The sequence below is a fragment of the Anomaloglossus baeobatrachus genome, chromosome 4 (genome assembly GCF_048569485.1).
Source record: "Anomaloglossus baeobatrachus isolate aAnoBae1 chromosome 4, aAnoBae1.hap1, whole genome shotgun sequence".
In the NCBI taxonomy this organism is placed as follows: Eukaryota; Metazoa; Chordata; class Amphibia; order Anura; family Aromobatidae; genus Anomaloglossus; species Anomaloglossus baeobatrachus.
In genome coordinates, this window is record NC_134356.1 from 76,800,612 (window position 1) to 76,827,050 (window position 26,439).

The following is a 26,439-nucleotide window of genomic DNA, read 5'->3' on the forward strand; positions in this document are numbered from 1 at the left end:
GGCACTCACTGCGAGTTGAAGATAGGTGATTCCGGCAGCTAAATAGGAAAGGGTTAGAGTAGTCAGATTGTGGAATGCCCTACCACAAGAGATAGTAATGGCAGATACTATAACAGCTTTTAAAAAGACCTGGATGATTTCCTCAGTACACACAACATTGTCGGTTATAAATGATTTAGTAACAAAATGTATAATTGGTGGAGGAAGGTTGAACTAGATGAACCTAGGTCTTTTTTTCAACCTATGCAACTATGTAACTTTTGTTACATACCTTATTCAAGAATTCAGATTAAATTAGACTTATATTAATTTATTTTATTTTTTTTTCATATTAACATAGAAATATATTTACAGATTTTGTACATATAAATAATTAAGAAGGGTTATGAATGATTAATATTTTCTTAAATATTTGCATTTTTAAATGCTATTTTATAAATTTATAAACAAGCCTCTCATTCTTCAATTAAAGTAAAATTTGAAAACATTTTTATTCCCCAGAATTGATTTTAAAAAATATCAAATACTGTGAAATAAATTGTATTATTTTTTGCCATGAGTTAGAATTTCTAGCAGTTGTGTATATTGCATTAGATTTAGGAAAGGCTATTCTCAGATTTTTTTTTTATGTTTTATTTTTCTGACTGCAATTCAGATGTTCCTAGTTTCTGACCATGGAATGTCCAAATTGCATTTTATTCGATTACAGCTATTCATCTTAGTACTAATTGAATCTGTACCATGTTTACATCTTATTGATTGGAAAATTAAACAACAGCCATCATCAAAAACATTTCCAGATCGGGCAGAGTTTTTACTTATATTGCAAAGTTTATGAGTTTATGAATTTATTTTGATCTTGTAGAAAACTAATGGAGTTTTCATGCATATGCTTGCAATGGTTCTATTTAAATGGTGATCTTTAGGTCCCAATTCTCATTACGGGTGGGTATCTAACTATCACCTATCTTAGGATCCAATTTTGGTGCTTAACTCTTTTAAAGATATTTTAGAATAAAAGAACATGGAATTATAACAGCCATTAAAAGACTACAGTACTTATTTTGCAGTTAACAATTTGAGCTATCCATGCCTTTTATGAACCAACCAACATTGCTCTGGTCTGATTTAAATGCATATTCTCAACTCTTTAATGTATTATAGTGTCTATTTTAATAATCAGTATTGATTATGCTTCCTTTAGTTAGTTTCCATAATTTTCATAATTATTTAATGACAATAGATGTAAACTATACTCATTTTCTATGAAGTACAAAATCAGAAGTCTCATAGAAACCTTTCTCTTCAATAATATGTTAATAGCTGAGTCAATACCTGTTGGAAATTTTTATAAAAAAATTATTAATTTCACTATTTGTTGATGAGAAACAGTTAGGGAGGCAGGATTGACTGAAGTGATAGTTTTCTGTACTGAAGTTCTTATGGCTGCATCTATCTCTGTCTTAGAAACAAAACAGAATATTTTTATATTTTATAATATAATTCTGGGTTCAGTAGAGTGAAGATTAAAGGTTGGTTCACCCATATTTTTTATTGTCTAGATAGATATTATATTGAGAAACAATGTTTCTCTCAAATACCTTATGTTGGCAATAGTGCCTGTTAGAGGCGCTAATGCAGACCGCTGTTCCCCGCTCTGTGACCCCCGGGCCCCATGACCTCGGGGATCCGGTGACGTCACGTCACGTTCCGCACAAGTCCCATCCCTGCGGCTGGCCCCAGTCTTCCTGACTCACTGGGCTGTGGGTGGTGTTTCACCACTTGTCACGGCTCAGCGTGTCTCCTTGTTGCAGCGCTCTGCTGTGAGGGAGGAGGGAGCAGATGGGCTGTGACGAGCAGTGAAACACTACCCACAGCCCATCCCTCACGGATACTGCGGCCGGCCGCGGTGTCAGGAACTTGACGTGACGTCACCGGATCCCTGAGGTAACGGAGCCCGGGGGTCACGGAGCGGGGAACAGCGGTCTGCAATAGCGCCTCTCACAGTCACTATTGCCAACATAAGGTATTTGAGAGAAACTTTGTTTCTCTATATAATATCGACAATAAAAAATATGGGTGAACCATCCCTTTAATTAACATACATTTTTCATTTTTGCACAGACTTCAAGTTCAACTACAGGTAAAACCCAGGAACCACCATACTTTGTCTGTGGAGGCATCAAGAGAAGCCCTGTACTGATATAATATCTCCATTTTCAGTGGAAGAGATCCAATAAAATACCAGGATAGCAGAAGCCTTGTATTCAGGTGTTTTCTAAACAAATAATTGTTTCTAGAGAAGAATCCAGTACATATATATATATACATATATATATATATATATATATATATATATATATATATATATTTCCTAAATACTTATCTTTATGTAACTTTTAAAGTACCTGAAAACATGAGTGAGCAAGCTCGTGTTTTGCTGTAAAGTGAGTTTTTTCTTATTTTTTTTCTTAATTGTGTGCCTTGAGTTTCAGTGGCTTTATATTCAGAAAGTTTAGAAGGGAGTGACTTGAATTCACTGAATATATTGTAAACATTCCTTTTTGTCATCTGTGTCATCCCTGTTAGTAAAACGTGCTGTTGAGGATGTATACTGCTTTCAAATTGTAGGTTTGTTGGGCACTTGAAAGCAGATTCTGGATCAAAATGAACAACTTGCAACACAGAAACCCATTCACAATGTGGAAAGGAGTTTGCTGCTCATTGAACAAACACTTGATGGAGTAGATGTGAAGGAAGATGGTAGCATGGAGCTGCAGGTCATTGAGGTAGTTGGGTGACAAAGGGCGAGCTAGGAAGAGAAGTAAGAGTCTTAGAAATTGGTGTAGAAAGGTGTGTAGATTGGGAGCAAAAACATGGTGTTTTCAGCACCAAATCAGCATTTCTTGGCAAAAAGATACATAAAAATGGGTTTGATGCAATTTCAGTATGGTTTTCAGGAGGTGCAAATTTGGGGCTGAAATATGGTACAGACATTTCAGCACCAAGTTTGCACCTCCTGGCAGAAAACTGCACCAAAATGACGTGAAACTTGCTTTTATGCATTTTTTTTTGCAAAGAGATGCAGATTTAGTGCTGAAATTCTTACATCATATTCCTGCACCCAATCTAAACCTCCTGACAAAGAATTGCATCAAAACCACATGCATTTTTGCCAGGAGTTGTAGATTGTGTACAGCAAATTTCAGCACCAAATCTTCATCTATTGGCCAAAAATTCATGGTTTTCTACTAGGAGAGGTAGGTCTGTGAACTCAGGGACCTCACTGAGGTCACAGAGTTTATTGAGGTAGACTCAGTCAGTCTCTGCCTAAAGCCCACAGCATGTGTTCATGTTCTGTGCCCACATGCTGTCTTCAGTAATGTAGCAGAGCTGGAATTGTCATAGGACCTCATGTGGATTACATCAGAACTGGGTGTTTGGGGTTAATAAATTGGAGAAAGAGGGGTGCTTTTTACATTGTATTTCAAATTAATGATTTTTTCAGTGTTTGTATTTATTTCTTTTCACTTACAGATTAGTAATAGGGGTCTCATAGACCCTCCCCATTACTAATCTAGGGCTTAGTAGCAGCTGTGACCTCTTACTACCCTGATTGCTAATGCACTAGGGCTATCCAGATGAGCAGGGTAAAGTGCCAGAATTTTCACATCTAATAGCTGCAACAATCCTGGATGGCTGCAAGCTGCTATTTTTAGGCTGGGAGGCCCAATAACTATTGGTCTTCCTAGCCTGAGAATAACAGCCCCCAGCTGTCGTCTTTATTATGGCTGGGTATCAAAATTGGGGGACTGCATGCCTTTTTTACATTGTTTATTTAAATAATTTAAAAAGCTACATGCGGTCCCTCTTATTTTGATACACAGCCAAGATAAGCACACGGCTGGAGGCTGAAGTCTGTAGCCATATGCTTTATGTGTGTTGGGTATCATAGTATGGGGGGATACTGTGCCAATTTTTTTATTTATTTATTTTTACACCAATATAGACATAAACAGTACTCTAATTTGAAGCAGTCGGACACGCTGTCACACAGGCTGGGTCTGACTGTAACTAATCAGAGAGATGGGGATTGCCAACGGGGGAAGCAGTGCATATGCATGAAGGATAATAAACAGAACCGGAAGTAGCGTTACAGCTGCACGGAAGACTGGTAAGTGTAATGCGGTTGCTCCAATCCCTCTATCCATTCTACCACCATTTTAAAGCTCCAGTTTCTGGTCCCCATAGACTTGTATGTGGACTGGTGTCCGGGCAGATATCCTGGATCAATTCCAGTGCTAGAACTGTGTTTATTTTAAACCTGGTTGGCCACGGCCGATCTCAGTTATCTGCAGGTTCACCCGTCACTGTTACAGGTACATTTTACCAGTATATAGAGATACATCTCTAAATATATTAGTACATTTCAATATATTAGCAGTATCTTCTATAACTGTATATTTAAGGTAAAATTAGTCAAATATTTTCTTCCTGTAACATTACTTAAAAATAATGAAAAAATATAAAATAATCGCAGCGTCTATGCATTTTTTTAAAATAATCATAAATCAGCATACAATGTGGACTTTTTTAGTATCCCAGTAATTGTAACAATCAGATCAATACAGTGAACAGTTTGTTTATTTATTTTTTCTCCATGAAACTCATACTATTTTTTATAAAAACATAACTCCTAAATATGTATTTGACAACATGATGGCACTTAAAAAAATAAACTACAGCTCATCTAACAAAAAAGAAAGAAATCATATATATGAAGCTTACATAAAAATGAAAAACTTATGGTTGCTACAACTTGGGTCTCTACCCACAAATATGCTCTCCGGGGCAGTCTAAATGTTCCCCACTGTCACCATGTCCCTCATGACATCTAATCCTATCATTAATGTTTTAGGAAGTTTAATGGTCTTCAGCTCGATCTTGAGCGTAGCCTTGGTGACTTGATGGATGAATGCTCTTTAGGAAGATCAATTTTTGGAAAGCCTGGATAGGTCCACAAGGGTCTTCAATGTTTTCTTGATTATAACAAGTCATTAAGTTACTGGTCTTCCTCTTCACTATGTTGCTTTTTTTCTTCTTAATATGTTGTCATTTTCCAGTGATTGCTCTCTTCATATGATGTGCCAAAGTATTCAAGTCGTAGCTTGGTGATCCTTGCTTCAAGTACCATGTCTGGCTTCATTTGTTTCAAAATTGATTTGTTTGTTCCTTTTGCCATCCATCAAAATTATAACATCCTTCCTCTTCATTATTACTATCATGAATATAGCCATGCAAAACCTAAGGACATTACTAACCTGCCAAGCTGAAGTTGCAATGTGCCATGCAGATGACCTGTCTGACCCAGCATCTTAACTCTATGTATGCATACTCCTGCTCTCCTCTAGAAAGACAGAATGAACCCCACTGCTTCTGGTATAGAAGCACTAGCCATCGAGCTCAGTGATTGGTTGCAATTGTCACAAGCAATACAGTCGTCATGTCAACACTGAAGGCTGTAAACAAAGACTGGAATAGGAGCAGAGATCTGGCATTGGAGTAAGGGAAGCTAAGTAATGATGGCTATATTTCTTTTAACATGGGCATGATGATGGTGTATTGAAGTCTTGAGTTTAAAACTTCTCTAAAAAGTTAACTATCAAGGTAAATTATGTATAGATTCCTCTCATGGCCCTTGATCCAGAGTACTTTGTGAAATTCAAAGTTGTGATGTACCTTGGCCTATAGGCAAAAGGGAATGCAGAGGAGATATCCTGAGCATGTACTTATAACAACAAGCACTGAGGTGTGAAATATGATGAGAATCTTATAAGAAAGTTTACAGAGCTCATTATAGTCAAGGGCACATTTGGGCTTCCCTAGCATGTGTCTCATTGATTTGTCCTAAGACAGCTTTCAATTACTGTTACTGTAGCAGGATAGAGCAATGGAAGGATTTAGCTGTAGTATGAACACAATTTTAAAGAGATTGCCCATCACTTTACAATGTCTTAAAGTGGTGAAGTTAGAATGAAATAGTAAATAGGTGTCGTTCATCGCATGGAAAAAAGTTTTACCGTAGTACACTATGCAAGCCCTACACTCTTTCCCTCATTCCTTCTTTGACAGTTGAGAGTTGTGATTTATGTAACAATGATTTTTAAGGTAGGGGCTCCAAAAACACTAAACTTCAGGAAAGCAAATTGATATTGGCTATGAGACTATCTTAATACCATAAACTGGGACAATGTCCTGTACAAAATGTATACCTTTTGTAAGTAAATAAGTTGAAAATGGAATAAAACCACCATGGCTAAACAGTGCTGAAAGGCATAATAAAACATAAAGAGATTGTATGAAAGCACTAAAATAAAAGGGTTGTAATAAAACATAAAATAATTATACAAAATAAAATGAACTGTAGAAAATAAATAAAAGCAGCAAAAAATTAATCAGACTGAAACATTTCCAAATAAAAGCAAGAATAATATGAAATAATTCTTAAATATCCGTAAAAACATAATGTGTAAGACTAAAATTATAGCGTTGGACCTCTCTGAATTATCTTTAACAAATTATAGAAGAAAATAAGCAAAAGACCCACTGAATAAAGACCTTGTTCTGTGCAATATTTACACAAATCTAATACCTAATGACTGATGATATTCCTCAGAAGGGATACCCTAAACGCTCTATAAATGACACCCAACAACAACATGAGGGTTTGTTCCAGATAAACAAATCTGTCAGCTTCAATATTGGACCATGGTAACACCATGGATGTTGCTAATCTGTACTGATCAAAGAATTTCAATATGATTCCACATAAAAAGTTAGTACATAAAATAAGAAAAATGGAGCTAAGTGAATACGTGTGAGGTTACTAAATGAGTCAGTGAAAGGAAATAACGAGTAGTGATTAAAGTAACACACTCTGATTGGGACATAAACAGTATATGGGTACCACAGGGGTCAGCATTGGGCCCACTTCTTTTTATTGTACTTGATAATGACGTTTTTTCAGTTTAGAGTACAATTTCGATACTTGCAGATGATATTAAACTGCAATAGATAAAAACTGTGCGCCCTTTTGTTCTCAAGTGTAAAAGTAGGATATAAATGATCCTAAGTTGGTGCAGAGAAGAGTGACTACATTTATAAATAGAATTGGTTGACTACAGAGCCATGAAAGATTATCAAATTTGGGCTCACTCACTTTGTAAAATCAAAAGTTTAAAAGTGCTTTAGTGAAAATGTACAAATATATGAATGGATCATGTAGAGATCTGCATAGGGATCATATTAAATTTAGGCCTTCAACAAGAGACATCTCAACATCTAATGGAAAGATAGTTTAATTATCATTACATATATTAACTTTTAACTGAACTGGCGGTGTGATTATTATGGAACTTTCTGCCAAACATGCTCTAATAGTCGATTGGCAAAATAAGTTCAAGGAGAACAAGGAGGACCTGGCTGCCTTTCTAAAAAATATATCAGAGATTAGATTTTCCTAGTAGGAAATTGATCAAGGGAACGTATGTGATTGTAATATGTCAAACTGGAAATCATTTTTTCACTTAGTACGGGGCAGTTAAAATACATCTCATAGAGTTTTTGCCTTTCACTGGTAAACAGATTCTTGCTACTATGACAATATCCAAATTGTATGTTCATTTTTACTTACAATATTTTATACTTTTTTGGGGGGGTTTTGCATGTTAAGCAAAATAACTTTTAAGAATTAAAAGTGATGACATTTGAGATTTTGTTTTTAAAAAAACATTAAATTATTTTTGATACTATTATACAGCCATTGATGTACAGACTTACCTGATAAGAGGAGTTTAACACGACCGCTTGTGGATTGATTTGCTCTTCATTCCCTGGTGTCTGACTATTATTTGGAGTGAAAACTATCAAGTCACTTTTAGGTCGAAATGAATTGGAACTTATGTTATACTGAGTGTGTTGGGAATACATCCAGCTCCCTCCAGTGTTGGAGCAGATTCTGTAATTTTCTTTTAGTTCATTGACCTCTTCTCGGTATTTTTGCCATTTTAGCACAGTGAACACAATCAGAGTAATAAGAAAAATACTTGATATGACGCAGATTGCAACAACCAAGTAAACATTTGCGTCAGAAAATTCATCAAAATTCCCCTTGGTTTCTTGATTATCAAACTTCAATTCTTCTCCAGACTCCACTACAGATATAATAATTTGTGCCTCTGACGTCATGACTGGTTCACCATGATCCTGAGCTACTACATGCAATCTGTACTCATCATTATCAGAATCTGTAAATGACCGTTTCAAAGTGATTTCTCCAGTTTGATGTGCAATGATAAATGGAGATTTTCCAGATCCTCCAAGATCTTTTAACTTGTAAAATGTCCAAGCGTTGTATCCAGAATCCAGATCTACAGCCTTCACTTTAGTTATCAGGTGTCCAGGTTCTGCTGACTTTGAAGCTTTGATTGTTAATGCAGAATGAAGTGGAGTGAATGTTGGAGCATTATCATTAATGTCCTCAATGAATATATTTAGAGTAAGGTTTGAGCTGAGGGCTTGTAGACCAGCGTCCGTGGCTTTTATGTGGCATTTAACATTTGTAATCTGTTCATGGTCAAATGACACTAAAGCAAAGACCTTCCCATTCTCTGGATTAATGGAAATGTAGGTTGAAATAGGAATTCCATCAATTGTACGTTCCATAATTGAGTAAGTAATGAATGAATTCTGACCAATGTCTGGGTCAGAGGCTGATGCCGTGTATATATGAGACCCGGGTGGGTTGTTCTCCTTAATTAATATCGTATCTACTGACTGGACAAATCTTGGAGCGTTGTCATTGGCATCACTTATATCAATCTTTAGGGTTTTTGAGGTAGAGAGGGATGGAGAACCTTCATCTCTTGCAATTATTGTAACTTCATATTCATCTTTCACTTCTCGATCCAAAGGTCCGTTCACGATCAAAGAAAAATCACTCATGAAAGCTGGATTTATCTTAAATGGTGAAGGATCAGAAACATAACAATGGACTTTTCCGTTTGATCCTGAATCTTTGTCGTGGACACTGATAATGGCAACTGTTGTCCCCTGAGGAGAATTTTCTGGAACAGCAACTGATAATGATGTCACTGTCATCTCAGGAGGATTGTCATTGACATCTGTGACAGTCACTAGAACTTTGCAATGTCCAATAAGCTGAACATCGCCATGATCAATAGCTTCAACCTGGATTTCATACATATCAACAGTTTCAAAATCCAACTTGCCTTTTACTCTTATTTCTCCTGTGTATTTGTCTAAGATGAATGCTTCCTTTGCTTTTCCTGACACCATATGGCTAAAATCATATAGTATTTCTCCATTTTTCCCAACATCCAGATCAGTGGCATTCAGCTTAAACACTAAAGTTCCTTCAACAGCATTTTCATTAACACTGCACTGGTAAAATGGCTGATCAAACACAGGAGCATTATCATTAAAGTCTTCCACAGTAACAATAATATGTATTGTACCACTCAGCCTTGGTTTTCCTCCATCATAAGCTGTAAGGGACAGATTGTGCACAGACTGCTTCTCTCTGTCTAGATTTTTTTTCAGCACAAGCTCCAATGACTTGATTTGATTAATATATTTTTGGAAATCCAAAGCAAAATAATCACTTGCACTGAGCTCATAGTTGGTGATAGAATTTGTCCCAAGATCTGGATCAGAAGCTACATTTAATGGAAAACGAGAACCTGCAGGTTTTACTTCTGATATGACAAGATTAGTCACACTAGAGGAGAATACTGGTCTATTGTCATTGATATCCTCTATTTCTACATCTACACGATACATCTGCACAGGCTTATCTACAATAACCTGCAGAGAAATTATACAGAAGGGTGTATTTGCACATAGCCCTTCTCTGTCTATTGTCTCTTTAACAAATAAGATGCCATTCTGTAGATTAACCTGGAAATATTCCTTCTCATCTCTAGAGACAATATGTAACATTCTGGAATTAATCTCACCTATATCCAGTCCAAGATCCTGAGCTATTCTCCCGACAAAGGTGCCATGCTTGGATTCCTCAGGGATGATATAATGCAGCTGACTCAGGACCACATCCCACGATATTTGTAACAAAAAGAATTGGATAAACCTGCTCCTTGTTTGATAATCCAGTCTCTGATTCAGCATTTCTTAAAATGAGTGGTGGTTTGTCTAGTAATAAAGGCACTAATGCTGATGGAAGCACAAAGACAGAAAAATCTGTCATGGCCGGAATCCCCTACAGCAAGAATTCCATTTAGCGATGGAGAAATGCATTTCCTCTTTCCTTCCTGCTATTAGTTGGTGTGGAGTGCCATCTAGTGCTTAATTTTGAGTTTACATGTAAGGTATGTATCTGTGTCTTTATCTTGTTAAATCCTTTTTTTAAAATAATTAATTATTTCAGATTTAAAATTAAGGTTTGACACATTAAACATTTTATTTTACAATATTTTTTATAACATTTTAGTCTTTATTCTAAAACAAATACTAAAATTAAGCATTGTATTACATCTTCCTACCTGATTTTTTATCTTTATTAATCTTTAGAATATAAATTATATATTAAATGGTCTACTAAATGTAATTTTTTACTTTAGATATTTAGTTCATTTTTATTTGTCTGCTATGTTTTTAACACTGTAGTTAAGATGAATCTTTTTAATTATCAGTTTTCAAATTAGTTATAGGATTTAGCCATTTAGCCATGTTTGAGATTTGGTCAACCTGGCTAAGGTGTTCTGTAGTAATCCTTGGGACTAGAGATGAGTGAACTTCAGGCTTGAGGCTCGGGGTTCGGGCTTGGAAAATTACGTGAATATCTCCCTGGTGAGCATCACACTATGCTCATATCTGAGTGATACTCAGCATTGTTGGGAGCTGCGGAAAGTATGTGATCAGCTCACATTTGACTTACATTCTGTGATCTAAAATGTAATGTTCACAGTGAAATTTAAAAAAGCACCGCCCACTCACCTCAGGAAGTGTTTTTCTTTAAACCCACAGCAAAACACTTCCGGAGGTGGGTGGGCAGTGTTTTTTTTTATTTTCCCTGTGACCATTACATCTTAGAATACAGAATGTAAGTGAAATGTTAGCCAATCTCACACTTTCCATAGCTCCAAACAATGCTGTACATCACTCAGACATGAGCACAGCGTGATACTCACCAGGGAGATTTTCACGTTATTTCCCAAGCCTGAACCCATAGCCTCAAGCCTGAGGTTTGCTCATCTCTATGTGGCACATAAACATGGGTTCCTCAGGGATGTATATGATGTTATTTCCTTCAGATGTTTCTGACACAGGTTGAATAATTGAATGCTGGTATAGAAACCCTAGATGTATGGTGCACAGAAGAATGGTCTCAGTCCACTTAATGAAAATAAAACATTCTTTAATATTGAACTGGTTGAGAACTATATACAAAATGTAGCAGGTATTCAGCACATTAAGTATATCTTTTGCATAAAACAGAGGCATGAGCTTGGCAATTACAAATGGCGGCATAGAATTTGGAAGACAATATTCATAAAGACGACATAAGCAACGTTTATTCTCATGCTTCACATTATCTGCTTTCTATCTATAGCCCATGTCCGGAGTACTACTCATGCTTTAACATGCGCTGCCAAGTCTTTGTTGCAATGCTTTCCTTGACTGGCTTGCACGTTGTCTCCTTCAGCTCACCACTCTCTAGTTGTTCTTGGCCCCACAACCAACAGCTCTACTCCTGGCTTCAAGCTGTCCTCACTGCAGTTGAGTTGCCTTCTGTTAGGCTTATGTTTCAGTGTCAAGAATCTTCTTACCATGTCTGGTAAATGTGACACTTCTTCTTCAGTTACTTTTTAGCTTGCTACTTCTGCAATCTTTCTATTATGCATACATCTAGTAAGCTACTAAAGTTCTAATCTTCTCTACAACAACAACTAAATGTTGATTATCTATAACCATTAGTTTTTGCTCCTCCCAGCTGACAGTGACTCTAAGAAGCTGATATGGGAAACCTACAAGTTTGGTCACTACTCAAAAGACTGAGCCAAACAAACCAATCATCAAGAAAACAAGTAGTCCACCAGTGGCAATTATGGAAACCTATAAGAACTACTCCAAAAGTAATTAAATGTAATCTTTATTAGAAAATATCAAAACAATTAAATTTGTAAAAAATTGTCTACAAAACAATACACAGTAATGGGGCATGACATGAAAGGAAATACAGCAAGTCGGGGTAAAATCATTAGTGTACAAACTGAAACCCGGTACACATGCTGAGGAACCTTACCAAATAAACAACCTGATGCGGTTCTTCGTGGCTTTCTCCTAGGGCGTATCACATACGCATGTGTATCGGGTTTCTTATTGATTACACTCCATATGGCAATTTGTTTTGTTTAAGCCATTTATCTGGGTGCACTCATCATAGCTTCATCTTCTAATTATTATTTGGTTGTGATTTTTGGCATTATTTTTCACTAAGGGGGATTTTATATTATTTTTTCTCTAATTTTGATATACCCTTTTTGTTGTGCAGGATTGTTTTGTGTACACTGATATTAGTTACTATCTGTTTCTATATCTTTTGCCACATCAGTTTGTACACAAATGATTTTACTTGGACCTGCTGTAATTCCTTTCATGTCATTCCCCATCGTTGGTTTGTAGACAATTTTTTATTAATTTAATTATGTTTATATTTTACAAAAAGATTAAATATACTTATCAATTTCAGAGTAGTTCTTATAGGTTTGCAAGAAAGTGATGTGGGCATTATAAAAATCACAATTAAAACCAGATAAAAAGGGAAGAAGTTGACTCAATCTTTTCATCGTTTGTCTATGTGTGCCACAATAAGCATTGAGAATATGAAGAGAAGAAAACTGTCTGAGGACATGAGAACAAGAATTGTTTAAAAATATGAACAATCGTAAGGTAATCTGAGGATTACCAAAGGATTTTAGCTCGCAATATAATGTCCAGTGTCAGAAAACTGAGTTTGAGCCCTATGTAATAGGTCTTCCAGTAGAACAATGACTTCAAAAATACTTCAAGGAGCAACCAAAAGTGGATGGAAACAAGGAGCTGGAAAGTTCCGAAGTGACCAGCAATGAGTCCAGATCTAATTTCCATTGAACACTTCTGGAGAGATCTTAAAACTGTTGCATTTGCCAACCAAACATTCATTGTACAACAAATGATCTTTAGGTATGAAAGAAATTTCATATAAAGTTGTGTATCTTGTCCCTCCTAGTAAATGATCAGCTGTGATACATAGACCCTGCTGATGAGCTACAATAATTCCATAGTGCTGTGTGCAGTGTGAATGCCAAATTTTATCCTTGTCTATCGAATAGTAAATCCTACAAAACCTTAATCAAGCAGTTGTTATCCAAATATACAAATATAAATGCTAGGAACAAAACAATACACAGCGAGTTAAATAATTATTGAATATGTCAACAATGTTTTAAGTAAATATATTTTTAAAGATGCTATTGACATTCATTTCTCACCATATTGATAACAACCTATCCAACTCACAGAGGAAAAAAAATAAGTCATAGATTAAGCTATGAAACAATGAAAAAGTATTGCTGCCTACTGAAATTGATTTACTACTTTGCACAAAAGCCTTCATTGGTGATGACAGTCTCAAGATTTCTTCTCTATGGAGAAACTAGTCCCATGCATTGCTTAAGTGTGATTTTGGCCCATTCTTCCACACAAACACTTGTCAAATCCTAAAGATTCCGTAGGCTCCTTCTATGAACTTTGAGCTTTAGTTCCTTCCATAAATTTTCTACTTGTTTCAGTTCAGGTGATTGGCTGGGCCATTCACACATCTTTATTTTCTTTCTGTGAAATCAATGGAGAGTTTTCTTGGCTGTGTGTTTGGGATCACTTTCTTGATTAAATCTCTACCCTCATGATCTCCATCATGCTGGTAGATATTTCATTAACAATGTGTCAGAACATTTGTCCATTCATACTTCTTTCAAAAATATGAGTTTTCCAGTGCTGTATGCTGAAAAACAGCCCCACACTATGATATTCCCACCTCCACATTTCACTTATGGTATGGTGGTTTGGGGATCATATGACGTACCTTTTGCCTCCAAGTATGTCATCCAAAGAGTTCAATTTTGGTGTCATCTGACCAGATTATATTTTCCCAGTATTTCACAGGCTTCTCTAAATGTTGTTGATCAAGCATTGAATGCACTTGAACATGAGTTTTGTTCAGCAATGGAGTATTGTGTGGTGAGTGGGCATACAGGCCATGGAGGTTGAGTGTATTACTTATTGTTTTCTTTGAAACAATTGTACTTGCTGATTCCAGATCTTTCTGTAGCCCTTCACAGATCTTTCTTGGCTCTTGGACAACTCTACTAATAATTATTTTTACTCATCTGCCAAAATCTAGTTAGGTGCACATGGTGAAATAATGTTCTTTCCACTTCCAGATTATGGCCCCAACAGTGCTCTCTGTGACCTTCAGTAGTTTAGAAGTTCTTCTGTAACAATACCATCAGTATGTTTTGCAACAATAAGATTGCAAAAGGACAGCTCACTGGTTTTACCCATCATGAGATGTTTCTTGTATGGCACCTTGGTAATGAGACACCTTTTATTAGGCCATCAACTTAACCAGCTGATGTTATTTTTCTCTAAATCACATTATTGCTTTCTAATTACTGATAGATTCCAGCTGGTGTCTTGACTTTCAATGGCTTTTTGCACAATTTTTTCTTCATGTGTTCAATATTTTTTTTTCTGTTATTTCTCATTACTACACATCATTAAATTTATGGATATCTATGGTTTGATTTCTTTACCTACTGTATTTATATTGGATTGGTTGTTATTACCTACATCTGATGAGAAATTAATGTCAATAGAACCTTTAGAAATATATTTACTTAGAAAATTGTTGACATGTTCAATACTTATTTCACCCACTGTATATAACCAATAACCCTATCAAAAAATGTATGACATCAAACTTCATTACGAATGTTGGTTAATAATGTATGGTTGGCAATTAATTCCTTCTAATCGATCCTTTTTGACTGAAAATGAGCAAAATACAAATAGGAGCAAAACAATTGGTAACTTCTATCATAAGACAATACAACATTCCATACATTATAAAACTAGTTGACTTTACTTACATTCAGATACAATTAATACAATAATAGTAGCACAGTTATACATATAAAATATAATGGGCACATATTGATATTGGCAATATTAACAACATGAATTATATAATTAAAATTATGGTGCCGGTAAAATGTAATGTAATACAAGTCAGACAATATGCAATAGAATGCATATCTAGAGGTCCAAAGAACGTAACCCATATGCAACAAAAACATAAAATGTCTTCCAAGATTTTAAAACAAGGTCGCTTATAGTGTAAGAATTTAATGGAGTCTAGACAATATGAGCAAACAAATAATTAGACATGCCTTAATGTGGCCCGATACATGTACAGCATGAAAAAAAATATCTGGCCACACAATAATGCTTACCTAATCCCAACAAGTGTTTAGTCATTGCTTTATTATAAGTTTGCGCTGCATATGTAATGGATCTTTTTAGACCTCTAGATGTGCGTTATACTACATTTGGCTCAACTTGTATGTATATAATACCTGAATCAGATTGACTAATAATATAAATAATTATGTAAATGTTTGCTCCAGTGGAATGACAGTTGGGATTAAGAGGAAATGTTAGCTGGTATGGTTGGGCCTTGAAAAAGTATTCATGCCCTGTGAACTTTTCCCCATTTTTTCATGTTACACCCACAAATGTTAATGGATTTTATTGAGATTTTATGTGTCATACTAATACTAAGTAGCAAGTATTTATGAAATGTAAAGTAAATAATACATTTTTTCTAACTAGTTTAAAAATATAAACCTGAATATTGTGACATGCATTTACGTTTAGACCCTTGAGTCCATATTTTGTAGGTCTACTTTTCTCTCCAATTATTACTGTAATTTTTTTGGGGTATGGGTCTATAAGTTTTGAATATCTAGAGGCTGAAATGTTTGTCTATTCTTCTTTCAAAAATAGCTCCAGCTCAGTGAGATTGAATGTAGAATGTCTGTGAACACCAATATTTAAGTCTTGTCACAGATTGTCAATGGAGTTTACTTCTGGACTTTTCTGGGCCATTCAAGCACAAGAATATGCTTTGATGTAAATGATTCCATTGTAGCTCTGGCAGTATGTTTAGGGTCATTGTCCATTTTTAGCTCCAACCATTTTCTCATCAACTCTCAGCACCTTTAAAGCATCCCTAAAACATAACTTTGCCACTACGATGCTTAATGGTGAGAATGGCGTCTTTTAGGTAATGTGCAGTGTTAACTTTTAAACATACCAGTTTCCATTTAGCCCAAAAATGTCCACTGTGTTCTTATTTTAGCAGCACACTTTCGTTCACTTACTAGCTGTGCCCCTTACATGGCTTTGTTTATCTGAAAATGAGACTTCTTATGGCTTATTTTCAATATCTATCTGGATCGCTAAGGTTCCCTTTAACAAACTGAATGTGGGCGGTTCTTTTTGAAGAGCAGTGGCTTTGCCCATCCAATCTTGCCAAGTACTCCATTGTTGTTTCTTCTGATGATAAACTCATGAACAATAACAGTTAATGTGAGAGAGGTCTTTAGTTCCTTAAAGGTTACCCTACATTCCATTGAAACCTCATTGAATATTTGCTCTTAGAGTAATCTTTGTTGATCGACCACTCCCAGGCATGTAATATTGGTCTTGCATTTTCTCGACTCATATAAAACTTGTTTAATCGTAAAATGATGGAGTCCAAAATTTTTAGAGATGATTTTGGAATCTTTCCAGCCTGATAAGCATCAACAACTATTTTTGTGAGGTCGTCATTTATCTCCTTTGTTCTTGCCATGATAAATTTCCACAAACGCATTGTAATCAGAGCTTGAGAAACTCCTGTTTCTTTAAATAAAGTAGGTCACTCATTTACATCTTATTGTCATCCCAGTAAATGATAAAATGAACCCAACTCTAAATTCACATTTAAATAATCTGTCAATTCTAAAGTTTCACAAATGCTTCCATTTCATAATCATGTGATATTGCATCATTTTCTCATTTAAAAAGATGACAAAGGCTGATGTTTTTGTCTCATTTTTTTATTTTATCTGGTCTACTTTATGACTTGTAACAATCTTTGATGCACTTTTAAGTTACATTAATTCAGATATATGGAAAATTTGGAAGGGTTACAAGTTTTCAATCTCAATTTAATGTTACATTTAAATTCTTATTTATTTTGAAAATTAGAATAAATATTTACATTTGATAAATGAAAGATAGACAAATAGATTCTCATCAATATTATTTTTTGCATACTACATTACGCAAAAGCCCTAAATCCAATATCATTTAAGCATTCAAAAATTTAACAAAAAGGTGTTTAAAGAATTTTACCTCATTTTCTCAGCTCAGGGTCTTTCTAAGTTTTCTATTTTGTTACTTTCTTAACATTTTGCTACATTATTTGGCTATTTGAATTAAATAAAGACTGAATTTCTAATTTGAATCCATTACAAAAAAGACTAAAACATAAAAAATGAACAAAAACAATTTCAACAATTAGATTTAGTTACATAAAGATAAAGTTGGAGTAAAGAAAGATAATCAAAAATCTATAAGAAACAACAGTTTTTAATGTGCCAACAAGACTTAACACTGTATAATTTAGTTTATTTATGAAGACGTCAAAACTATTAAAATAAAAAAAGTGTGAAGTGTAAGGTTTACAACCAAAAATATTTACAACATTAAGTTCAGCAAAAGATATGCAAGAGGTAGCAGAATGATATTTGGAACAGCAAGAAGAGCTAGAAATAGTTTTAAATGATGATGTGTAATATTAATCTCTGTATCACAGTATGAAATTTAAAATTGAGCAATATATGAAAAAATATTTATGCCTTTAAACAGTCTTTGAGAATAATTTGAATGATTATATATACATATATATATATATATATATATATATATATAAATTATAAATTAACTTTAGAAACATAGACTCCAATTACAATTAATTAACTTCAAAGTGAGCTTTACATAGAGTCTTATATATAAAAGTATGTTGCCTTCTATGTTCATATACGAACTCTTCAGTTTTGCTATCCTCTATTCTAACACATTTCTAATTATTTTAGACTTACCTGATAAGAAGAATTTGGTTACAGTATTTGTTGGATGACTTAATCATCATTGCATGCAGTTTGAGAACTATTAGGAGTGAAGTTATTCTTCCCCTGCACCAAGTTGGAAGATACTCTGTATTGAGTTTGTTGAGGATCCTCCCAACTCTCTCCAGTGTTGGAGGAAATCTTATAATTCTCCTTCTCTAAGGCTCTTGTTCTCAGTTAGCTTGAGGTCAAGTTGTCTTTCTTTGCCGAGTTAGACACTTTCTCAATTGAGATGGAAACTGCTATTTCACAAAAAAGAAGTGGGCATCTACATTCTTTTGCCTTTTACTCCCAGAAATTCACTCAAGCTCAATCCATTTTTTATATATTCATGCCTGAGAACTTCTGGTGAATAAAAAGAATGTAGACATTTCTTGCAGGGGGTAAGACATAAGGCAACAGTCTTTACCGATCATAAGAACCTGTTTTATATTGATGCTGCTAAGTTCCTAAAGGGAGCCTGTCACCAGGTTTCCCTATATAAAATATGGTCACAAATTTTATGCCCTTTTATACAGCTTTCCAGAATGCAGTATAGATGTCCCAAGCCAATTTGCTTAACATAAGAAAAACCTTTTATCATACTCACCTACAATGCTGTCCGGTCAGAGGAGTCATCATGATCCAGCACCATCTTCCTTTTTACTTGTGTGGATGACGCATTCTATATCACTCACATAGTCTCCTCCATCGCGCTCCTGCACAGGTATATTTCTTTTTGCCCTGCCAAGTGCAGAGGAAAGTACTGTAATGTGCATTTGCGGAGATAGGCCAAAGTGTGCCCATGCATGTATATTACAATAGTTTGGCAGGGCAGAGAGAAGTGCACGTGTGCAGAAGCTCAATGAAAGACACTGTGTGGATGATGTAGGATGCATTATCCACATGAAGCAGGGAAACAGAACAATGATAGTAAGAAGAGAAGAACAGTGATGCCGCCTGGACTGGGTCTCCCAACACGCAAGTAAAGTACAAGCTCTTTTTTATGTTATGCAAATTAGCTTGAGACATATATACAGCATTCTAGAATGCTTCAAAAAAGGTCATAAAGGTGATGGATGTAATTTATATAGGGAAAACCTGGTCATAGATTGCTCCATTTGATTTTGTCATTACTTATCTCTTTGGATCTAAGAATGTGAAGGCAGACACTTTGTCCTGTAGCCTTGTTCTGGAGTTGAGGGACAAAAATCCAGTCAAGATTCCAAGTAAAGCAGTAATGTTTGGTGCTTTAATCAATACAAGATTCATGAGACATATAAGAATAAACGGTGCCATGAGCTAACCCAAAGAGATAAGCCCCCCCCCCCCATTATATCTGGTATAACACTCCAAGAAGCAGCTAAACAACATGTGTGGCCAGGAAAACCAGATAAAAAAAACCCCAAAATAATTAATTAAAAATGATTGTTTTATTGAGACATATTTAAAATTACAAATAACAAACAAAAAAATAGATATCAGAAGGAGTTGATACATAAGATTATCCCATATGTTGGAACAAACAACAGGAAGGGTTTAAACATACAGTTTTAATATACAGTGCAGGTCAGGAGAGTTTACTAGTGCCTAGACAGATATTTAAGTCATAATAATCAACCAGTGTATTGTCCTAGACACAGGAAAATGTAAATACATCACCTAATATGACCAGATAGTGCACAACTCACCCCTAGTGAAGTCCACCAGTTGAGACTAAGGGCCACTTTGGGCCAGAAACGCATTACCTATACCTGTCTTATATCAGTTTATATTTTTTATTCACCTAACTTCTTATTTTTATGCCTTTTTACATTGAATAAAATTGAAAAAAAATTTACGGATTTGTGCTGGTACTATTTCTACTTTTGGATTGTCCATGCAACTGCTCTCCACCGTACATTTTATCAGGTGAGCTGAAATGCTATTTTTTATATTCTTGTATGCCTCTTGGAAAGTCTGAACCAGTCAGGATTACTACTCTTTTTGGTGTTACCTGAAGTCAAGCACTTCCTCATTTGGCTATGCACTAGTTATAAACTTTGTATTACTCAGTTCATATTATTCTTTTAAATTTTTTCAATTAACTATAAATATAATAATAATGATAATATGAATAATAATAATATTTTTTATTTCTAAACCTCTAACATATTTCACAGGACTTTACAATTCAGAGAGTACTTGTACAACCACATAATATGTTACAGAATTATGCATAGTTTAATGTATGACAAACTTACAATCTATGAGGAAGTCTGGGTGACACAAAAGATAAAAATAAAAGTTCTTGTTGTGTAAGGTCCTCCCATCAGTATAATAAAAGTGGTCATTCAAATAAAACTACATGAACCAGTCATCAGCCGGTATGTGTGAAAGTACAAATATAAAGAGTTACTGAGTGCATCACAGAGAGAACAAAGGATAGTAGTTAGTTGAGTGAGGTGATAGGCTAGTTTTAAGAAATGTGATGTTAGGGCATATTTGAAACTGTGGATACTGGAAATTCATCGGATTGTCTGGGGTAGCACATTCTACAAAATTGGTGCAGCACGAGTGAAGTTGTGGAGATGGGAGTAGGAGGTTCCGATTGTAAAGGATTTTCATGCATTGCATGGAAAAAGCAGCAACTATGTCAGTTATTGAGTGACAGAGTGTAAAATAGAAAAGATTGGCAGAATCAGAGGAACTTAGGCATTTTTACAAGGTATTTAACTTTATTTTTTACCAAGTGACAGGTCTTCAAAGTAAAATCAGTATATCCAATTGACTTATGTTAGAATGTATCATTCTGACATCACACAAGAAAAAAACAACCCAATCATCCTATAAACATTGAGAAAAATTGTTATTTTCTTTAAGTTATATTTTTATTTGCTTTCCATAAAACCATTTATAAACTAAAATATTTTCAAGCACATTATAAAGCAATGCACAATGAAAGATTTATCTAGATAGTAAAGTTACATAAATATATCTGAAACTTTTCAGTTCATCTTATCTAAGAGAAAATTCTAAAGTTGTAAGTATGTAAAATGTTTGCATTATTAATTGTCAAAAGTACTGATAAGTACATATTACATATTTTGAAATACTAAAATTAGAAATATATAGATATGTTTAAGATGTTATGATTTTTTATAAATAAACATTTAAAAATAAATAACATTTAATTACAATGAAAAAAGTTAATGCCCAGCCTCGGTTAAGATTTACAACTCTGCGGCATACTCTTATAATCATATAAATAAGTTACATAAAATTGAAAATCTTCAGCCATTATTAGGAGTTTTGGACATTCATTTAGCTTCTCTTATCTGTGACCTAAAACAGGCAAGATTGTTATAATGAATATCATCCTTGAGAAATAGAACACGGATGGCCTCTGTTGGAAACATAAAGATCCAATATCAATGAAGTTCTTTTAGAACATGAGGATAATATATATATTGGGTGTAAAACAACATAAAGTGAAAAAATAAGTAAAATTCACAATGAAAAATAATTATGTAGACTTTCTTAAAATAACCAAGATATAATGTAGAAAGATTTTTCAAATTCAACGGCTTTTGTTGTACTAATTGTTAAGAATTGACTTTCTGCCTTGTGATGTCTTTCTTGAGTTTTAGTTTAAGAAAAGCTGTATATGTACATTTATGTTAAATTACATTTATTGTACAAAAGAAACTGCTTTTTAGAATATCAATTTAATAAAATGCAATGTAAAAATAATATAAATGTTATTATTAATGCTCAAAATTTACAACTACATACAGAACATAAGTGTTCTAACCACTAAAATTGGATTATTAAAATAATCCTAAAAGTTAAATCTCCAAGACAGAGAAAATTGTTTTCTTACCATCAGTATGTTATTATTCAAAAGTTAATTAATAGTTACAAAAAATAAAAATCACTAACCTGGTACCCCTGTTGAGCTCCATGCTCCTCATTGCTATTACATTGAGAACTATTTGGAGTGAGAACTATTAAGTCATTCTTCCCTTGCATTGAGTTGGAACATACTCTATATTGTGTTTGTTGAGAATACATCCAGCTTGCTCTAGTGTTGGAGCAGATCTTGTAATTTTCTTTCAAGTCATTGACCTCATCTCTATATGTTTGCTATTTTAGCACAGTAAAAGCGATTAAAGTAATCAGAAATATACTTGAAATAATACAAATGGCTACAACCAAATAAATATTTGCATCAGAAAACTCATCGGTATCCTTTTTGTAATCCTGATTGTCAAACTTTATCTCCTCTCCAGATGCCACCAAAGAAACAACAACTTCTATTGTTGCCGTCAATACAGATTTTCCATTGTCCTGAGCCACAACCACCAACCTGAAATCATCTTTATCTGACTCGATAATTTGACATCTTAAAGACATTTCTCCAGTTTGCTGAGAAATAACAAAAGGTGGTTTTCCTGTCAAATCTTAAAATGGTAAGACATTAAAGTGTTGTATCTGGAATCCAAATCTGTTGCACTTACTTTAGTTACAAGATGTCCTGGTTGTGCAGACTTTGGAGTTTTTATTACCAGAGATGAGTGGAAAGGAGAAAATGTGGGAACATTATCATTGATGTCATTGATAAAGATATTTAGCGTCAGATTGGAGCTGAGTGGAGGAAGACCGGCATCTGTGGTTTTTATGTGATACTGGAAAAATGTCACCTGTTCATGGTCAAAGACACTAAAGCAAATACTTTCCCATTCTCTGCATTAATGGACATATAAGAAGATATGGGGATTCTATCAACAGAACTATCAATAATTAAATAAGTAATGAATGAATTCTGGCCTATGTCTGGGTCAGAAGCTGAGGCTGTGTAAACAAGAGAACCTGGTGGGTTGTTTTCTCTAATAACAATTGTATGAACTGACTGCGAAAAATGAGGAGCATTGTCATTTACTTCACTAATATTAATGTTTAAAGTTTTTACAACAGACGGTGATGGAAAACCTTTATCTCTTGCAATAATGACAACCTCATATTGATCCTTAATTTCTCGATCTAGTGGACCATTGACAGTCAAAGAAAAATCTCCCATAAATGCTGGATTATATTAAAAGGTAATTTATTGGAAGATACTTGGCAGCTAACTTTTCCATTTGACCCATAATCCCTGTCATGGACACTAATGATAGTGACTGTTGTGCTCTATGCAGAATTTTCTGGAACAGGAACTGATAATGATGTAGCCATCATCTCAGGAGGATTGTCATTGACATCTACGACAGTCACCAGTACTTTCCAACCATTGGGTGATCTCCATTGTCAGTAGTGTCAACGTGAATTTCATGCATTTTAGTTATTTCAGGGCGTACCCTGAGGAAAGCACATTGAAACATAAGTTGGGGTGGAGGGGTGATTCAGCCTTATACAACAGGTAATTACTCTTTTACAAGCACAGAAGCACTTTATTATTTGTTTGCTCATCACATTAATGCCTAATTTAAATGTATTATTACTAGTTCACTGGAACCATAAAAGCACTTTTATACTTTATGCGCTTTGAATTAGTGCTCACTGACTAGCACCCAGTAGAATCACTATTGAATGTGTTTTATAAATAAACTGATTTTAGTAGCAAGTGCTATATATATTAAATAGGCTTATATTAACCACATATTTTAGCAAAAACAATTCTGATAAATAGCTATTTATTTATTAATTTTGTAGGTTATATTTTTACCTGTGCATGTATAACTACAATGTTATTTGTATTATTATCAAGTAAATTACAAGCTGATATTTAGTCTCTCCTGTTTGAAGCACCACCGTATATTATTATGATTATGGTTTTTAACATTTTTAACATTTCTGAATCATTTTTTTTTGTTATTTTTTTTTACATATTGAACTCACTGTTTTTTTTGTTGGAGTATATTCTGCCCCAACAAGTGTTGTTACATGTTGGTATGTAGTACCATCTAGGGTCTGCTGTTTATATTGCAGTTTGTTAATCTGGATATTTTGATATTTATTTTAATTCTTTACGGTTAAATGGCTTAAATATTTCTTCATATTTTCTAAATATTATTCTATTTTTAACATTTTTGTCTTTATAGAATTAAACCTGCAAATTAGATATTACATATCTATATGTAATGTGTGTAAAAGTTTAAAGTGACATTGAACATGGAACAACTTTAGTTTATTTCCCATTATGTTAACCTTAGGAATTGACTATCAAATTATAAATTTTTTTATAATCCAATTTGAACACCCAATGTGTGCAAAAAAAGTATGGAAATTTACAAATGTTTTTTAATGTTTCCTTTGGATGTCTGTAAAATAAGGTAATATCCATACTTCTTACAGCTTAAAAGTTGCCATATAACTGTATGGCTCCAAAATTAAAAATATATTTTTAAGCAAATTATTTTACACTTAACATTTAAATTCTAAAAGGAATCCAAACATTTCTCAATTAAATTGTACATGTTAAACATGATAAGAAAGAATCTATTTAAATCCACCGAACGTGAAATTGAGTATGGTGATTAGATCTGACAAAATTTGAATTTGCCAAATTGGGTGGATTTTTCCAGAAAATGTGGGTAGTAACAAAGGTGTTTGCCGAAACTTAATTTTATGTTATTGTACTCTATGGTGTCTCAAGAACACATAGCTTAATAAATATAGGATGTAATAAAACAAAGAAACAATATTTTTGGCTCACACATCTGGTCATCCCCACTGTTCCGTGCCTGTCACCTTTTTTCTCTGTGACCATTCTTTCTGCTGTCAAATGCTGCATCTGTAGTGACTTCACTCTAAGACTTATAGCCAAACTGGTCCTTTTATGTACTTGTGGGCCATTAAAGTGTCATCTTCGGGTGCATAGTGACCTCATAAGACTGGTTGCAACTGGAACTACCAGCCTAGAGTTTATGCAGCGCAACAGAACAGTGTAGCACTAGGTTGAGGACATTGAGCAGTGGAGGTGGCCAAAGTGAGCAGGGGGATGCTAGGTTTAGGGAGAGAATCATGATAAGAAAAAAGGGTGGGTCTACAGGAAAATATCCAAGTAAAATCAAAGACTTTTATTAGTTCCATTAAAATTCCCAAAAAAAGTTAGTGTGAAAAATTACATGGCGAATGGGCGAATGAAATAAGAAGAAACTATACATATCGGACACCGCTGTCATGCTAAGGACAGCAGTGTCCGAAACGCGTAGTTTATAATTGTTTCATTCGCCATGTTATTTTTCACACATTTTTTTTTTGGGGGAGTTTTAATGGAACTAATAAATGTCTTTGATTTTACTTGAATATTTTCCAGTGGACCTTGATGCTGTCCTCACCCTTTTTTCTTATCTGGATTGCCTCCATTGAGCCCATTGCACTGCCCCAGGATATTGCTTCCAGGAAAGTTGGGGTGAGATGGAATACTATTGTTTTTTTATAGGTTAAGGGAGAGGTAGCCTTTTGATGGCCCCTAAAATTTAGCAAAATGGTGGTCAACTAATGACAATTTTACTGAATTTGCTGAAAGCAAAGTTTAAAGAGATATATTCTGGGGAGTTAAAATTTTTGGAAACTTCAAGTAAAGTTTAATTCTCCAAAAATAAATTCATCCATTTCTAATTTTACAGTTTGTTTGTTGTCTATAATCATCCAGACACATAGTTCTGCATAGAAGCTACAAACATGTAACTGTAACATTGCATTTAAGACGAATTTAAGACATACTGTCTTTAAAAAAAGAACAATCACAGTTCAGTGTTTTATAGTACTGTCAAAGACAAAATATAATAAGATTTAAAATGATTGGCAAGCCATTTAATGGAAGACAAATATCAAGCTATACCCTGTATGCTATATAAAAAGCATACCTACTATGAAAATATACAGGACTTATAATAATCACTTCTATGTCCTTAGAATGCAATACAGATTTATGCATTATACTATTAAAAGATCGTTGAAGAGGATTTAAATGTCAGCTGGAAAATACAATTAAGGTCAAATATGAACAATGAACAATTAGTAATGATTCTTCGATTTACTCTGGTCATTATCTATAAATACTTTAAAGTTCAATATAAAAATAATTAGGGATGACATTTTTTGACAAAATAGTAATTTAGCTAAGGAATATTTTAAAGAAGCAGTAATGACAAAACTT

The 26,439-nt window shown here is 34.3% G+C and overlaps 1 protein-coding gene across 2 annotated transcripts in view; it reads right to left on the bottom strand.

Annotated features, from left to right (window-relative positions):
- Nucleotides 1-26,439, bottom strand: part of LOC142303212 (protocadherin alpha-C2-like) — a 465,288-nt gene that overhangs the window by 409,735 nt on the left and 29,114 nt on the right. The window contains exon 1 of one of the 2 annotated variants that reach the window (XM_075344424.1): nucleotides 7,840-10,292. The exons of the other annotated variant lie outside the window; for it this stretch is intronic. Coding sequence (XP_075200539.1) covers nucleotides 7,840-10,206 — 2,367 coding nt within the window. The 5' untranslated portion in view covers nucleotides 10,207-10,292. Of the gene's footprint in view, nucleotides 1-7,839; nucleotides 10,293-26,439 lie in introns of those variants that run through there. 2 annotated transcript variants of the gene reach the window in all.